This window comes from Perca flavescens, chromosome 19, assembly GCF_004354835.1.
Source record: "Perca flavescens isolate YP-PL-M2 chromosome 19, PFLA_1.0, whole genome shotgun sequence".
NCBI lineage: Eukaryota > Metazoa > Chordata > Actinopteri > Perciformes > Percidae > Perca > Perca flavescens.
In genome coordinates, this window is record NC_041349.1 from 9,335,466 (window position 1) to 9,354,856 (window position 19,391).

General features: G+C 41.5%; 1 protein-coding gene across 2 annotated transcripts in view; it reads right to left on the reverse strand.

Annotated features, from left to right (window-relative positions):
* Nucleotides 1-3,667: 3,667 nt before the first annotated feature.
* The window catches only part of txk (TXK tyrosine kinase), a 37,023-nt gene continuing 21,299 nt past the window's right edge, over nucleotides 3,668-19,391 (reverse strand). For both annotated transcript variants that reach the window (XM_028563961.1, XM_028563960.1), the window contains exons 7-17: nucleotides 18,840-18,899; nucleotides 16,746-16,800; nucleotides 15,978-16,057; nucleotides 15,717-15,841; nucleotides 15,502-15,576; nucleotides 13,162-13,333; nucleotides 10,175-10,391; nucleotides 7,946-8,010; nucleotides 6,579-6,697; nucleotides 5,873-6,030; nucleotides 3,668-3,871 (exon numbers count right to left, since the gene is read on the reverse strand). In XM_028563961.1, the coding sequence (XP_028419762.1) occupies nucleotides 3,800-3,871; nucleotides 5,873-6,030; nucleotides 6,579-6,697; nucleotides 7,946-8,010; nucleotides 10,175-10,391; nucleotides 13,162-13,333; nucleotides 15,502-15,576; nucleotides 15,717-15,841; nucleotides 15,978-16,057; nucleotides 16,746-16,800; nucleotides 18,840-18,899 (1,198 nt within the window). In that variant the 3' untranslated portion in view covers nucleotides 3,668-3,799. The remainder of the gene's footprint in view (nucleotides 3,872-5,872; nucleotides 6,031-6,578; nucleotides 6,698-7,945; nucleotides 8,011-10,174; nucleotides 10,392-13,161; nucleotides 13,334-15,501; nucleotides 15,577-15,716; nucleotides 15,842-15,977; nucleotides 16,058-16,745; nucleotides 16,801-18,839; nucleotides 18,900-19,391) is intronic.

Here is a 19,391-nt window from a genome sequence, read left to right on the forward strand (position 1 = left end):
GTGCGTGACATGTAAGTTATGGTTCTAACAGTTGATAAATGGTTCTGTAATATAATATATTTTTATATAATGCTTTTGCCGGTTATGTTTACTTTTTCTGGGCAATAAAGACAGCTTTTTGTTAACAAAGAAAGGGTTTCTGAACATCAATGACATTCAAAACGGTGATAACTGAAACAGATATACAGTGTGTATAGAAATATGTATTGCCAACAGACCTAAGTATGTATGATGATGTAACCAAGTGGCGTCTCATTTCATAGGGGTATGTTTTCACCCCTAGCCCTTATACCCCTTGGTTTCGAGTGACAAGGGGCTTAGGGGTAAGATGAGAAATGAGATTCAGCCTAAACATGAGTGGATGGTTCCTCCTTTACGGAAGCTCTCTACCTCCACCTGCTGTCCTCTCTGCTGCCCAGCTGCAGCCTGCAGCCACTGGCCTTCAGAGCCACTAACAGAGACCGGTTAAAGCAGCACGAGAGTCGGACTAAACTTCTCTAAAGGGCCAATGAGAGTCACATCAAGGGCAACGGACAGGCTGAGTTTATTGACATGCTTTTATTTTAGAAAAAATATAAAATAAAAAACATACAGTACAGGCCAAAAGTTTGGACACACCTTCTCATTCAATGTGTTTCTTTATTTTCATGACTATTTACATTGTAGATTCTCACTGAAGGCATCAAAACTATGAATGAACACATATGGAATTATGTACTTAACAAAAAAGTGTGAAATAACTGAAAACATGAGGTTGTCACCTGAAATGGTTTTCACTTCACAGGTGTGCTTTGTCAGGGTTAATTAGTGGAATTTTTTCCCTTATTAATAAAAAAGCAAAGGGTGGCTACTTTGAAGAATCTAAAATATAAGACATGTTTTCAGTTATTTCACACTTTTTTGTTAAGTACATAATTCCATATGTCTTCATTCATAGTTTTGATGCCTTCAGTGAGAATCTACAATGTAAATAGTCATGAAAATAAAAAGGAAACGCATTGAATGAGAAAGTGTGTCCAAACTTTTGGCCTGTACTGTATATATATATTTGAGTCTTCGCACTTACAGATTGGTCGATATAAACCCCTAAAAAAGGTCGAAAAAAGCAGGGGGAAACGTGGTGAAAAAGGGCCAAAAGTGTCAAAAACTTCATAAAAAGAGCGACAAAAAACTAGATGGGACGAAATTTATTGTGAACCTAAACTGATCGTGCTGCGTAGCTCAAAATCTACACACACACACACCCCCCCACACACACACACCTACCTTTGCTAGATTGCTAAATTATACGATGGCTAAGAAACTTTTTGCTGACTTTTGTAGGGCTTTAAGTCGACCGAATTTTGAGTCAAAATGAGTGACAAAAAAAGCATCAAAACGTTGCAAAAACATGAAAAGTTCAAAAACTTGAAACCAGTGTTGGTCAAGTTACTTGGAAATAGTAATTAGTTACTGATTACTTCTCCAAGAAAGTAATCCAGTTACTTTACTGATTACTTATTTTCAAAAGTAATTAGTTACTGTACTAGTTACTTTACTAAGTTACTTTTCAAAAACATGCGTCGGAACGATTCAGAGTCAACAGTGGAAATTGGCAGAATGTCCTCGACAATATAGCCAGCGACGAGCTTCTCCAGTTCAGCGGCACTAAGTCCTGTCGCTTTTATTATCCATGTCGCTGTCTATTTTCACCTGTTTAGCAGGAGGGGGGCCCACGGAGGTTCGCCCGGTAGAGCTGGATGTAGCCGCAGCAGTCATGTCAGTTGGGGGTTCAGGTTTTTTTTCCAGTGAGTTTCACATTCCTGTGCCGGCTTGCTAGGTGCTTGCTCTGATTTGAAGTGGAATTTTTTGCTGTAGATAAAAGTTTTCTTCCCACGCAGAGTGTGCAGCGGACGCTGATGTTTTTGTCACCTTTAACCGAGTCAAACTCAAAGTAATGTCGGTACTTCCAAGCATTAAACGCTGCGTGGTCCTGCTCTCTCCCGCGCCCCATGTTGTCTCTTGTTCAACACTACACATGTCGGTGTTTACCACTGACGTCGCGGCGCTCATTCGTCATTGTCACTCACGAGACAGTCTCACGAAACAAAATCACGGTTAAGTAACGCAGTAACGCAGCCTGATTACGGGGAAGTAACAGTAATCTAATTACTGTTTTTGCAATTGTAATCCCTTACTATACTCGTTACTTGAAAAAAGTAATCGGATTACAGTAACGCGTTACTTCTAACGCGTTACTGCCCATCAGTGCTTGAAACACACACACACAGAGGCAGACACACACACACACACACACACACACACACACACACACACAGTGACAAAAAAGCATCAAACAGTTGCAAAAACAGACAAATAATGTCTAAAAAAGCTACAAAAAAGTTGGAAAAAGCTACAAAAATGACCAAAAAAAATCATCACGCAATAATACAGTCAAATATACTTGATTTTATATATATATATATATATACACACACACACTACCGGTCAAAAGTTTGGGGTCACTTAGAAATTTCCATTCCAGACAGAATACCAGCAGAGATCAGTTGTATTGTTTTTTTTAACCAGGGCAGCAGTTTTCAGATTACATTATGTGCTTACATAATTGCAAAATAGTTCTCAACTGTTGTAGAAAGAAGTGGCTGAAGAAACGCTTGAAATTCATGTTTTTTGGTCTAAACGTCATACTCAAATTAAAAGTGGTACAGCTCCCATATACTTTGACACTCAGGGGTGTGCCTGATATCATTGGAAAGGAAACATTCTCAAGTTTTTGTTACAAGTGTCAGGGCGATTCTAGGCCTTACTGACACAGAGTTACAGAGGCTAGAATGGAGATTTTTTATTTCTGTCCAAGTTATAAATCTGTAAAATTATTAAAATACACTGCTGTAAACACATCTGACAGGTGACAGACAACACAGCAGTAGCCACGTCTCAGCTTACTACAGAAAAAAATTCAGAAGCTAAAAGACTCAAAAATGGATTTTATATGAATTCTTTTCTACAAATATGTCTGTGCGTGATTTGAAAAGTGCAAATAAAAAAGCCAAAAAACTACAAAATACAACACTTCTCAAATACACAAACAAACCCACATCAAATCACCTTTCCAATGATATCAGGCACACCCCTGAGTGTCAAAGTATATGGGAGCTGTACCACTTTTAATTTGGGTATGACGTTTAGACCAAAAAGCATGAATTTCAAGTGTTTCTTCAGCCACTTCTTTCTACAACAGTCGAGAACCCTTTTGCAATTATGTAAGCAAATAATGTAATCTGAAAACTGCTGCCCTGGTTAAAAAAAACAATACAACTGATCTCAGCAGGTATTGTGTCTGGAATGGAAATTTCTAAGTGACCCCAAACTTTTGACCGGTAGTGTATATATATATATATATATATATATATATTACAGAACCATTTATCAACTATAACTTTTACATGTCACACACATAAAAAAAGGCACTCAAATGTATAAAACTAAAAAAGACACACAAGACCACGAACTGGAAATCGGTTCTTTAGCAAGCGATAAGACCAGATATTTCTGACTGTGTGTGTGTGTGTGTAAAAGCATGTCAGTGAAGTGTACATGTGTGGCCCCTGATGGGATTGTCATGTCCTGTGTGGCCCGGAGTGAAAATGAGTTTGACACCAAGGCGTCTGTGAAAAAAGGTTTTAATGAAAAATAGTTATTTACAATGTCAGCTTTCAGTCGGTGTACATACATGATAACAGTACAACAACACAACAGTTTGAAATCCAGCAATATAATACACGTGTGTGTGTGTGTGTTAATCCAAATTTTCTGCCAGTTTTCTGATTTCCTCCAGAAGCTCTGAGAAAGACGGTCGACCCTGAGGTTTCTACTCCGCCCGAGGAAAAGGAGAGAGGGGGAGGAGAAGAAGGTGAAGAAGAAGAACAGAGGGGTTTAAGGTGAAGGGGAGGAAGAAGAGGAGGATGACAATGAAGTGGTTAATAAGGAGGTGTGATCATCAAATCTTTCAAAAAAAAATCTTTAGATGTGGCTAAAAGCTTCAGAAATTATTACAAAAGTAGGAAAAGTTAGTTAGGGTTCGTACGCATTTTAACAAATACTTTTCCATGACTTTTCCATGATTTTCATAACTTTTTCTATGACTTTTCCATTACTTTTCCATTACTTTTTCATTACTTTTCCTTAGACTTTTTGGCAAATTTCCAAGACACATTCAATAAGAATATAAATCAGTGTTAAAGTTTACCCTCAGAGGTTTAACTATAAAATGAATGACAATGTCTGTGGTTCATAGTGGGATTCTTAACATCTCTCCCTGAATACAACGCTGAGGTTAAGACGACCTGAAAATACATTAATTAATCACATATTATTATGCTGTGTTAAAAATAATTCCATGACTTTTCCAAAACTTTCTGGGTCTTTTTATGTTTCCAAAACCTTTCCAGGCCTTTTGGGGTCTGAGTGACCGATGGGAACAACCGTCTCTGACATCATTGGTCCAGTGTTAAACCTCCTATTGACCCGTTTACAAAAGCTTTCTATATCAGAACTATGACAAAAGAAAGTTGAAGAAAGTGACAAATGTTGGAAAAAAAGCTACAAAAACGCAGGAAAAAATTAAATAAAAATCGACAAAAACATTTAATTTTTTTTTAAACCAAAGAAAGTGGAAAAAGTGACAAAAAAAACAGCAAAAACATCGTCAAAGGGGACAAAAAAAACTTGACTAAAACATAAAAAAACCCACCAAAAAGTGACACAGAAATTGGAATAAAATCGACAAAAACATCGAAGAAAAAGTGTAGTAAAAAAGAACAACTAAATGTTGAAATTTCGACCCAGAAAAACTCAAAGTTGCATCGACGGGAAGACAACACGAGGGTTAAGAGAGATCGCTGCAGTTGGCAGCGGAGAAACGAGCTACAATGTTCGTTAAGAGGTCGTCCAGCTTGTATTTACCTCCACAACAACAGTGCTCGTTTTACCGCTGACAGACTCAGATTAATATTCTAAGTTTCTGACAACATTATGGGATGGATTTCTAAGGAGGTAGACCTTCCTGTTAAAGAGTAAGATCCTTTTTTTAATCGTAAAAACATCCGCAATTTTGCATTCCCAAACTCACCAGACTCCATGTAAATAATCACTACTTTAAGCATCCTAAACCCACCAGACTCCATGTAAATAATCACTACTTTAAGCATTCTAAACCCATCAGACTCCATGTAAATAATCACTTCTTTAAGCATCCTAAACCCACCAGACTCCATGTAAATAATCACTAGTTTAAGCATCCTAAACCCACCAGACTCCATGTAAATAATCAGTCATATTAGCATCGTAAAAAACACTTCATTCAAAGTCGACAGAAACTAAATAAAACTATGAAAAGCTGTACTGGGACGTCTTTCCACTTTAACCAACCATCACAACTCTAGTTTTGGTGGAATAAACACACAGTTTACCGATTTACATGTGACAATATGTTTACTCTATACACGCTAAAAGTCTTGCTTTTTTAAATGGAGTCTGGTGGGTTTAGAGCTAGCGACTTCAGAGCTGTTTCTGGTTAAACAGAAAGGTCTCAAAAGAGGTTTTAAAGGTCGACCTCCTTAGAAATCCTTTCAATAATGTTATCAGACACTTAGAATATTAATCTGAGCCTGTCTGTCTATGAAGGTAAATACCAGCTTTTTAAATGACAGTAAATATCTATCTATGATCCTCAGTCTAGCTTTTAAAAGCAGAGTCCCTTGAAAGTTCGATCTGGTGAATTTTATGGATGGATATCGGATTGTTCGAATGAATATGGATTTTAATCTGAGAGTGTATTTTTCGGGGAGAGCCAGCGGTAGCCGTGGAGTACCTCGTGCCAGCAGCGGTACATGATGGCGTAGAGCGGCTGAGAGGCTCGGTGCGGCCGGTACAGCCGGACCCCTCTGGTGATGTCATTCACTACGTCCAAGTTGGAGTGGTTCTCAAACGGGGTCCGACCCTCAGAGTAGATCTCCCACATCACCACACCTACACACACACACACAGAGACACACACACACAGACAGAGACACACACACACACACACACACACACACACACACACACACACACACACAGAGACAGAGAGACACACACACACACACAAAGAGAAACAGAGACACACACACACAAAGAGAGAGAGACAAAGACACACACACACACACACACACACAGAGACACAGACACACACACACACACACACACACACAAAGAGACACACATACACACACACAGACAGACAGACCGACACACACACAGACAGATACACACAGAGAGGCAGACAAACAAAGACACACACACCCGATATAGACACAGACACACACACACACAGACACACACACACACACATTAATAACACCTCTAACTTGATAAGTCCAACAGTAATCATTAGATCTGATAGTTGTATAACAGGGGAGTGTGTGTGTGTGTGTCTATCTATCTGTGTGTGTGTGTGTGTCTATCTATCTATCTATCTATCTATCTATCTGTCTATCTGTGTGTGTGTGTGTGTGTGTGTGTGTGTGTGTTTCCTGTTCCGAAGGACCAGATGTCAGACTTGCTGCTGTATTTGCTGTAGTGGAGAACTTCAGGCGGAGACCACTTCACGGGGAACTTGGTTCCACTAGAGCTGGTGTACTGGTTGTCTAGAACATACCTACGAACAGGACGAGAGTCAGAACAGGACAACTGACACACACACACACACACACACACACACACACACACACACACACACAATACACCGTTCACAAGTCTTTAAAGGAATAGTTCCAACATTTTGTGGGAAAAAGGTTATCCGCTCCAGGCCACATTGAACATTGCAGCCAAAACGGAGGAATTGGAACTTCCGTACCCTTCCCACGATGCCCTCTGGCCAAAGAGACGCCTGTTAATCAGCTGATACGTTGTTTTGAGAGTCACGATCAAGAGCGTAACTTTGGGTTTAATTAACATGGGGGGCGGGGGGAGTTGAGCTCTCCAAAAACTTTGAAAAACGCAACAACATTGAAAACGCGTTCAAAAAAGGGTTCATTTATGTCTCCATGCGCCAAAGAGACAAAAACTTCGAAAAAAAAAACCTCAAAAAAGGTTAAAAAACAAAAAAAAAAATCCAGAAAGGCGACAAAAATGTGGTAAAAATTGTCAACTAAAAAAAATAGTCAAAAAAAGCAAAAAAATTGAAAACACGACAAAAACGTCCAAAAATGGGGCCCTTTGTCTCCGTGATGGCTTAATGCCGCAAAGAGACAAAAACGTTGAACAAAACCCACCAAAAACTGCGGAAAAAGTGAAAAAAACGTCAAACCCTCTCCACCCCTTCTCCAACAAAAAACCTCGAAAAAAGGAACTAAACGTCAGAAAAAAAGCTACAAAAACATTGAAACTGTTACAAAAACGTTCAAAAAAAGGGGTCCTTTTTGTTTCCATGATGAGCGCCAAAGAGACAAAAACTTTGGAAAATAACCCTAAAAAAAAAAATAGTCAAAAAACCCCCCCAGAAACGACCTAAACCGTAAAAAATTGTCACAACAAAAAGTTGAAAAAGCAAGAAAAACTTTGAAAGCCCGACAAAAACGTCCAAAAATAGGGCGCTCTATGTCTCCGTGAAGGCTTAATGCAGCAAAGACATAAAAACTTTGGAAAAAGCAACAAAAATTGCAGAAATAGCTAAAAAACGTTGAAAAGAGCCTCCAGAAAAGGCAAAAAAACTCGAAAAAAGGAACTAAACCTCAGAAGAAAAAAAGCTACAAAAACACTGAAAACTGAGACAAAAATGTCCTGAACAGCCAATGAGCGACTCTCTTTAGAAAGAAGGATCGAGGCTCCGCCCCCAGCGCTGGTCATCACGGTCTTATAAACACTTACATCCCAAATCATCATGTGGACAATCAGACGGCCGTACCTGGTCATCCCAAAGTCACAGACCTTCACCACGTTGTGTTCGTTGACCAGACAGTTCCTGGCTGCCTGAGAGACAAAGAACCACACACATTACACACACAGACACAGACACACACACACACACACACATATTACACACACAGACACACACACACACACACATTTACACACACACACACACACACACACACACACACACACACACACACATATTACACACACAGACACACACATTACACACACACACACACATATTACACACATCACACACACACACACACATTACACACATTACACACACACACACACATATTACACACACATTACACACACATATTACACACATTACACACACACACACACACACATATTACACACACATTACACACACACACACACACACACACACGTGCGCACACACACGCACGCACGCACACAGACACACACACACATTACACACACACGCGCGCACACACAGACACACACGCACACAGACACACACACATTACACACACGCGCGCGCGCACACAGACACACACGCACACACACACACAGACAAACACACAGACATACACACAAAAACATCATGTATACACACACACACACACACACACACACACACAAACATCACACACACACACACACACAAACATCACACACAGACAAACACACACACCCACAAACATTACACATCACACACACACAAACATCACATCACACACACATCATGTATACACACACACGCCCACACATAAACATCACACACACATCATGTATACACACACACACACGCACACACATAAACATCACACACACACACAGACAAACATCACACACAGACAAACACACACCCACAAACATTACACATCACACACACACATAAACATCACACACACATCATGTATACACACACACGCACACACAAACATCATGTATACACACACACGCACACACATAAACATCACACACACGCACACACATAAACATCACACACACACACACACACACACACACACACACACACACACACACACACACACACACACACACACACACACACAGATCCACTGCAGCACTTTGACCCGTAGCGGAGTATTCACACTCTGAGTTTGACTCCTGCTCAAAAACCGAAATTAGAAACTTAGACGCACCAACGATTGGCTACAGGAGAGAAGAAGTCCGTTCCCTGAGCCACTCGGACCACAATCAGTATACGACCAGACATTTTACATTTTGACCCTGAAAAAAAATAAAAGTTGTCGACGGGATGACAACACGAGGGTTTTTAAAAAAAAATAAAGAGATTTGAGGAATTTCAAAAAGCCAACATCAACATTTCAGCTTTAGCGATCAATTTACCTTCTTCACACAACGCTGTAGAAAGAATGTGGGCTTCAGTATACGGAAAAAGATCAGTTTGTTCTGAACATTTTGATGTTATATGCAAATACAGGGTTCATACGCATTTAACCAATACTTTTCCATTACTTTTTTTATGACTTTTCCATTACTTTTTTTATTACTTTTCCTATGACTTTTTTTTATGACTTTTCCATGACTTTTTTTTATGACTTTTCCTATGACTTTTTTTTATGACTTTTTGGCAAATTTCCATGACTGTGTTCCTGAAAATGTCAGTCGACATTATACAATCAGAATATAAATCAGAGTTAAAGTTTACCCTCAGAGGTTTAACTATAAAATGAATGATAATGTCTGTGGTTCATAGTGGGATTCTTAACATCGCTCCCTGAATACAACGCTGAGGTTAAGACGACCTGAAAATACATTTATTAATCACATATTATTATGCTGTGTTAAAAAAATATTTTTTTGATAACTCTGCAAACCCTTGGTGTTCTCTCAATGAGCTTCATGAGGTAGTAACCTGAAATGGTTTTACCTTCACAGGTGTGCCTTGTCAGGGTTAATTAGTGGAAGTTTTCTCTTATTAATAATAAAAAAGCAAAGGGTGGCTACTTTGAAAAATCTAAAATATAAGACATGTTTTCAGTTATTTCACACTTTTTTGTTAAGTACATAATTCCATATGTGTTCATTCATAGTTTTGATGCCTTCAGTGAGAATCTACAATGTAAATAGTCATGAAAATAAAAAGGAAACTCATTGAATGAGAAGGTGTCCAAACTTTTGGCCTGTACTGTATATGCAAATACCCTAAAAAAGGTCAATTTAGGCAGCTATGTGGAGATGGGCGTAGAGCTCTCACCAGGTCTCTGTGGATGAAGCTCTGTCCCTCCAGGTACGCCATCCCCTCGCAGACGTCCTGGCACATGGACAGCAGCCAGGCGTCCCTCAGGGCGCGGCTCCGCTGCCGCAGGAAGTTCAGCAGGCAGCCGTTCTCCATGAACTCGGCCACGATCAGCAGGGGGCGCTGCTGCAGGCACACGCCGTACAGCTGCACCAGTTTAGGGTGGCACAGCCTCCTGGTAGACAGAGACACACACATACACACACACACACACACACACAGAGACACACACACACAGAGACACACACACACACACAGACACACACACAGAGACACACACACACAGAGACACACACACAGAGACACACACACAGAGACACAAAAACACAGAGACACAAAAACACAGAGACACACACACACACACACACACACACACACACACACACACACACACACACACAGACACACACACACACACACACACACACACACACACAACGAGACACAACACACAGAGACACAACACACACAAAGAGACACAACACACAGAGAAACAGACACACACACACACACACAGGCACACACACAACACAGACACACACACAACACACACACACACACACACACACACACACACACACACACACACAGACACACACAACACACAGACACACACAGAGACACATACACACACAGAGACACAGACACACACAGAGACACAGGCACACACAGAGACACATACACACACACACAGAGACACACACGCACACACAGAGACACACAGAGACAGACGCACAGACAGACAGACACACACACACACACGCACACACAGAGACACACAAAGACACACAGAGACAGACGCACAGACAGACAGACACACACACACACACGCCCACACAGAGATACAGAAGATCAGAGAACTGCTGTATCATCATAATCATCACAGGGACGGAGATCTTTTGATACCATTTTCGAGACAGTTAAACGACCAGAGTCTTTATCGATACTGTTCTATTATTTGGTGGAAAAGACGAGACGACAAACTCTTAACCGGTTTGATTTCTTCGGTCATTATTTAACTATTCTGCCCTCGGTTTGATTCCTCTTCACTAGAGACCATATTTGTTTCATCTGCAATGACGGACCAGCCTTCCACTGGCTGACAAGACATAAACAAGCTTTTGATGGGTCAGAATGGTCTCCCAGAGCATCGCGGGAAAAGCAAAATGGCGGTTAGCCTCAAAGCTAGCGGCGATCATAGACAGTATATAAGAATGGACCAATAGATCCCGTGTCTCTGGACGGAGACCAGTGAAGGATATCAGAAGTCTCTTTCCCGGTGCTGTCTGAGCGTTACTGAGCAGCCTCCAACTGAGCTTGTAGACGTAGATGTGACGTGAGCAACGTGTCTGAAAGTTGTAAGTCTTCTGGTAGCTGTGCCGAGAGAAATCTCAATCATTCCCAATCTTACAGAGACGGAGAGTGTAGGTATATGTAAGGAGATAACATAAACACAGGCTAATTACTGATCACTAACATGCTAGTTAACATTAGTAATTAAACCTAAACAGCTCATGTAAGTCCAAACTGCCTGTGAGCTTCTCCTGTACTGTACGGTTATTCCTCTACTGTGCGACAGTAAGTCTCGTGGTTATGACACAATCGTTAGCCTATTTTTATAAAAACGTCTGCTACGGAGCCATAACGTGAGGTACAAGGTAATGGAGTCTTTTATACATTGTCGTGTTTCTTTAGAAATAAACAACGGACAAATAGAGTCTTTAAACGCTTCAGATGTGAAGTTATTCTCTGTCAAAGTGACGTCAGAATGAATGGGAGTCAATGGGATGCTAACGGGAGCTGATGGCTTTGTAGCATCAAAATGGCGCCATAAGAGGTTTGAGTTCTGAAGCGAAGCTTACCCCCCTTGGTGGCAATAAACGACTGAAAATTCATAAATTATGGACATATAAAGTGTATAAATCTTGGATGTAACAGTTTTGGATTTACTACACAGAGACCCCGCTGATTAAGGCCCACAGAGCGGTGCTCTCTGTAGCCGTTCCGACGAGGTTTTTGAAGGATTGATGGTGGGAGGGCTAACGTCAGTCTTTACTAGGATTCGGCTTCGGCCGAATATTGGGCTTTTTGAACCGAACCCTACGCTTGCACTCCGCTCGCTACGCTGGTCGCTGTAATGACGGCGCCGTTGATTAGGGGAAGGTGTTTACGTAGGCAGAGCATTTGACGCAGTAGGCTGTGAGAAAGTGGACAACTAGTGAGCAGAAAAAGTCGTTGTCTGAGGATGGGAGGAGGATTCGGTATTCGGTTTCAGCAGAATCTTAACCAGTGGATTCAGTATTTGGCCGAACCCCAAAAATCTGGATTCGGTGCCCCCCCTCCCTAGCCTCGTGAGACCGTCCTGATCTCGCGAGCTCCAGTTTTCCACTCGCAGATCAGTCTGGCATCTTGAGGAAGAGAAAATTTGGAGCAGTTAGCCAAACGACCGGGCCAATCAGTGTTGGTTTTGAGGCGGGTTTAGGTGGTGATAGACAGATGGTTTATCCAACAGCTAACCAGTATTATCAGCCAGCGTTAGCCCTAATTCTGTTAGCCTCTTGCTAATGCTTTTTTTCTCTTGGATCCTTCTTTTGGAATATGGACCGGGAACCTGAAATGGTGTCTTTTATTCCTAAATTCTCGTTACACAAACGGCAAATCTCCTTTACCGACATGTTGCTTGCATGCTGAGCTAACGAGCTATGCTTTGCCTGCAGCAGCAGCAGCGACGGGCTTGTGGTTGTATTTTCATACGCTTCATGGATCTGATTGGTTGATTTGGCCCGTCTATCACCAACATAGGTGATACACAGATGGTTCATCCAATCAGCTAACCAGTATTTCCGCCCCTTCCCAAAAGTTCTCCAACGGAAAGTTCCCAGATGGATATGCCGAGCAAATGCGAAGCAATCCATCTGGCGGAGTCAGGTTACCCCCTCCCTCACATCATGACTTTAGCCTCCTCGATGAAGTCCTCCTCGTACATGGCTCCCTCTCTGATGGCCTTGATGGCCACCCGGTGCTGAGCCCTCCACTTGCCGAGCCTCACCAGACCGAACTGGCCGCTGCCCAGCTCCTTCATGAACGTCAGCTCGCTGGGGTCGATCTCCCACTTCTCTGGACGGAGGGAACCCCAGGGAGAGAGGAGGAAGGAAAGAAGAGAGGCGGGAGAATGGACAGAAAAGAGGAAGAAAGAGAAAGAAAGTAAGGTCAATCGATACCAAATCAAAGCCCCTTTGTGACGGTTGCATTGTTTTCCCCTCAGCTTGTGGAAGACTTTTTTCCTGCCGTTGTAAGGTTTAGGTGCAGCACCCGAGCCGTTTTGGGCGGCACCTAAGTAGGGCTGAGCGATTCATCGTTTTCAAATCAAAATCGCGATTTAACAGAACGCGATTGGCTAATCGTGAAGACCGCCATTGATCGTATGTGAAACGTTCAGTTGAATGTTTGTTGTTTGACATCAAAACATTGGATTTAAAAAAAATTTGATTCCTCTTTTCATTATAATATTATATATTAATATATATTTCATAAGATAAATGCTGGAATAATGTTACATATAGGGTTGGGCATCGTTTGGATTTTAACGATTCTGATTCCAATTCCGATTCTGCCTTTCGATTCCGGTTCTCATCGATTATCGATTGCGATTCTCTGAGGGGTGGAGTTGAAATGGGTCACATGCTTATTTCACAAATAAGAGGAAAGTTTTATTTTGATTCAAAGGTGGGTTGCAGTTTGACGGGGGGTTTTTCAACGTAAAATAAAGCCACACTAGAGCACCGCTTACTGTGCTCCAAGGCTGCAACACTAGAAGCACCTGGCCGATACGAAAACCCAAACTTGCGCATGTTAAATTGGAAAGTGATGATCGGATTTGAAACCAAATCCTCCAAACGATTCCAATAAAGAAACGATTCCGATGAAATCGTAATTTTTGAAACGATTCCGATTAGGAATCGGTTCTAAATGCCCAACCCTAGTTACATACCACATACTGCTTACAGAAATGTCCTATTTTCAGTGGACCTTTCATTTATTTTGTATTACTTTATTTAGCACGATCCTAGAAGGTGCAATATGTAGCAACAACACACTGGATTTGTTTTCGGAATCTAAAGCGGGCATTTCTTTAAAAAGAATAAACTATAAACACAGATCAGTGTCACTTCTGCAATCATCTTACATTCATATCACCCAAATTATTTGTGCAGTGTGCATCATATGGATGGGTGCAGCGTCTCCAGCAACACAGAGCTGCCTATGTGGACACCTGTCTGTAAATAATGCCGGGAAAAAACTATCGGCGAACACAGCTGCCACGTATCGGCCGATGCCGATACATTTAAAAACGCAAATATCGGCCCAATATATCGGCCGGCCGATAAAATCGGTCTATCACTAGTTCACAGACCCAACATCTTGATGTAGGTGTGGCTTGTCAGGCTACACATCTGCAAGACAGTCAAATACACCACACGCATTTTCATACAATATTCATAGTTTTACACATGGTCAAAATAATGTAGTCACCTGTAGTGACTTTCAACAAAAACTAATGATGTAAATAAGCCACGAAGGGGCTGCACTTTGCTTCAGACTTGGTTTTCTGGGATAGAAATAGTCCTGTTGCGCTGTGTAAGTTTGGATTCGGTGATGCATTTAGTCGCAGTTCTGTAAACACCTTCTCCCTGGAAGCTCCACGAGTCAGAGGCAAAAACTAATGTTCTGACGTTTTCACCGGTTTATTAAAGCACTCAAAACAGAGCTGAGAAAACTCACGGATGGGGTAACTTTCAGTGCGTTATCATAGCAACGACTACGACTCACAGCGCCGACGGATTATTTCCGGTTCAAAAACCACTCCAGCCGAGTCTAGGTCGGTTAACCGGGATATTAAAACTCCCATTTTAACCGGGGTAAGGTGTTTACATAGCGTTTGAGAAATCGGGGTATTGCCTTAACCCGAATATAATGTTGTTGTTTTTAAACTGCATGTAAACGCACTGAATGTGTCACAGAAAACAGCGCTCTCTCACTCTCCCTCCTCAGTAATATCCAACCCTGGTAACAACAACAACAACAGAGATACATAAACAAGAAATGTACGCACGCTGTGTACAGGACACACAAATACATACATATATATTTTGACATTCATAATTCCCAACATGGCAGCCTCCATCTGTGAGGAGGAGTTAATACTTGTTGACAAATTCAATAATATACACTTGTATCTGCTATAGTAGATACAAATGTTACAAGTAAGCGTTATTTGCATTTACCTGAGCTGAATCCTGATGTGGCAGGTACACACCTTCCCATTGGCCCCACCGCATACCGCAGCCTGGTCACTAGACCTACACACACACACACACACACACACACACACACACACACACACACACACACACACACAGACACAGACACAGACCAGCGTTAATGTGTCTGTAGCTGTATCTGTGACTGTAGCGTGCACAAAGAGAGCGAGAGTGTGAACCTGCAGCGTTGTGTTCGTGGTAGCGTATGACGTCAGGTATGGAGCTGAAGGTGTGTTTCTCCGCCAAGAAAAACCCTCCGGTGTCACTTATTTTGATCTGGTAATGCCGGATATCCCCGTTAGAACTGCACATGAAAGAAAAAAAAAAACTAAAAATAAAGTTTACAGGTGAAGATTTCTTGTATATGTGAGTTTCTTCTGTGTGTTAATCTCAGCCAGTGTAATGATTTAGACCTTCAGGTTACAGGCTGTTTAAATCACCTTAATGTTTTGGTGTAGAGGGACACGGTGTAGACTCCCTGCTGACTGGACTCCCGCACCATGAAACCGCCCTCTTTGTCCTGGAAAACAGCCAGAAAAATTCACTCTCAATAAATATTCACTCTCAATAACTGGAAATATTCACTCTCAACAGGCAGAAATATTCACTCTCAACAGCGGGGAATATTCACTCTAATAGTCTTCGCTAGGGCTTCACCCATCGGTTTCTTTCACTATCCATGAATCCGTCCATTAAAAAGCTAAAACAGCTAAAAAGGTGATGTTTTTATATTGCTTGTTTTTGTTTGACTTTAAAAGTTCAAAAACACACAATACTCTGTTCATTATCACTTAAAGGAATACGCCACAGTTGGTTGAAATAGGGCTTATCACGGTCTCCCGTGACACTGAATGGAATCCTATGTTGCCGGTTAGCATGTTGTGAGTAAAAGTGAGCCAACAAAAAAAAAAAAAAACAACCTAATTACTTGCACTGAGACAAAAAATTCGTTGGCCCACCTATCTACAGCTAGGGGAGACCGTGATAAGAACTATTTCAACAAACGGTGGCGTATGCCTTTAAGAAAACGAAGAGCAGTGAATCATCACAATCGGAGGAGCTTGAAGAAGTAATTTTTGCTGAAAAATTTCTTCTGTGCAGGTGCGTTGGAAAAATCACATCACAACTTGGAAACAAAGGAACAAATCCTGCGCTCCTCTCTTGCATCACCGTTTATTTACAAAAAAAAATAAGATAAGGTAAGTTACCTCCTGCCTCAGCAGCTGCTCAGCTTCTGTCCTGGTGATGTTCTTGCAGTACCACCTGCAGCAAGGAAACGAAAACGCAATTCACATTTTTTATTACGTCAATGTTACTGCAGTTTGCAGTTTGATTACAAGACTAAAAATCACAATGAATGCTTTGCTTTACAGTGAGAAGAAGAGCTAGACAGAAGAGCTAGACATCCTCTGGTCGAAAAGAATGAATGCAGGTTTGGGTTGTCCACAGCGAGTGCAGTGCCACGTTCAAAACGTTCACGTTCGAGGGCCGAGGCTCCATTTTTTCCCCACCCGCTGAACTTTAGATAAACACCACGCCCACTTCTGTAAGAAGAGAGCCTCGGCTGGCTGTGCTCACACAGGTCCTGCGAGATATAGCCTCACGTTGCCAGACCATCCACGCGCTGTGAAGCGGAGGAGGGTCTGGCTAGTCCACCACACAGCATTGTGGGATGGGAAAAAAAAAAAAACGGGCTCTGGTTTATTGGCATTTCTTTAAGGTGAGACACTACAGGTGAAGAGGGCAACATTTTTAACTTACAGATATCACCGTGAAACTTTACCAGTTGATTACTCACATGAATATGAGAAAAAAAAAAAGTATTTCAAGTTTCTGTAATTTTAGGTTTGAATACGCTAATTAGGCGATATCTTATAAATATGTGCTAATTTGCATATATTTTGAAGTGACGAATCTGAGCATTGAAAAAAAAAAAAAAAAAAAAAACAAGGTTGAAATTTTTTTTTTTTCATTTTGTTGATATATTAAATTCAAAAAAACATTTACAAAAGGGATTATGAATATCTCCTGTTGTTACCCGGTAAATCTGAAAATCAGAAATCCACCAAATTTAAAATTCCAACACAAAAGAAAGGAAGAGGAAACGGAAAAGACGCGCATCAGGCGGAATTTCCTGCGGCACCGGAGCAATCCCGGCAGTGGAACGTCAAGGATATAGACTACGCGAGATATAACAGATACAGTAGCTTGAAACAAATTGCCACATGGGGCCCTGAACAGGCAGATTTTGAACAGCACCAATAAAGAAGGTTGAAAAAAAAAAAAACGACAGACGCTGCCTGTTCTTAACGGGCCCGTGGGTACGCGTGATCTGTGCTGCCTGCACGATCCGACACGCGCAAGATGTTCACGCGACGACACTGCGCGATCTGTTCCGCGTTTCATATTTTGGGGCGAACGTGAACTGAGCGTAGCGCATTAACGCCTGATGAACGTTACCGTGAACTCCTTCATCCTGGTGTCTGTGATCGCCACGCTTTCTCAGTTTAACTTTCGTCCAATAGGGCGCCAGATTTCTATAGAGCCTTCCAGGTGGAAAACCACGGCTAAAACACACCGTAAACAGGCCATCATAAGTAGCGGAAAAAAATCACCCAATCTGGCAACACCAGCCACCAGTGTCTCACCGCCGCATGGGTCATCACAACAGAAAGCAGCGTGGAGGCTTCGTATGATCATTTAAACCAGTTTTATGACGAGGTCGGTGAGGATGGAAAAATCTGACATTTCTGTGAAAACTTTGCCCGCTCTTCAGTCCCATCCAGCAAACCTGAAACTTGAACTGATTGGATATGAAGAGGAAATCTGACGCATAGGCTCAGTGTTAAAACTGATAAAATAATTGCTGTCTGTGGTTCTATATTTGGGCTGTGGCAATAACTTAGAAAAATAATAGCTCGCAGCAACACATGGGGAAAAAAAAGATTCATTTTTGGAACCATGAACTTGGTTCAAAATGTTGAAGTATGAACTATGAACTGAACTAGTTCATTTTAAAATTTGTGAACTGAACTTTGAACTAGTTCATGTAGAAAGTGAACACTGCCGACGGGGCCGATTGCTCGGCCTCCGGTATTGGGCCCTTGCGGCTTTTCTTTTTCCTGCTCATCCAAAAGAACTTCACACTTGACCACTGCGCCTCCTTTTGGGTCCTTGGCGATGCACCGGTCAAGCGTGAAGTCGATCGGATGAACGGTTCTCGAGACAAGCGAAGGACACACACACACGCACATATACAGACAGACATTAAAAAAAATATCCAACTGTGTTGTCAGACTCACGAGTTTGCCTCGATGTTGTTTTTCTCAGTCACGTAGTTGCTGGGGATGAAGCCCTTGTTCCTGAAAAACAAGTAGAAAGTCAACACGAACCATCTATAATCGGCAGACTCAACTTTTACATCATCGGACTTCTCTCCACAATCTAACCAATTTTTACTTGTGTGTGTGTTTTTTTTTGCTACCTATAGACCACTGCGCATCACCACAAGCCTGTAAACATAGACGCTTCAATGAATAAAGAAAATAAAGTACATACTGGCCATTTAAGTACAGTAGGCTACCAAAAATAGTGATAATATAACACATTGGACTAAATATGGCCCTGATACAGGCTCTATCTGAACTAAATATGGCCCTGATACAGGCTCTATCTGAACTAAATATGGCCCTGATACAGGCTCTATCTGAACTAAATATGGCCCTGATACAGGCTCTATCTGAACTAAATATGGCCCTGATGCAGGCTCTATCTGAACTAAATATGGCCCTGATACAGGCTCTATCTGAACTAAATATGGCCCTGATACAGGCTCTATCTGAACTAAATATGGC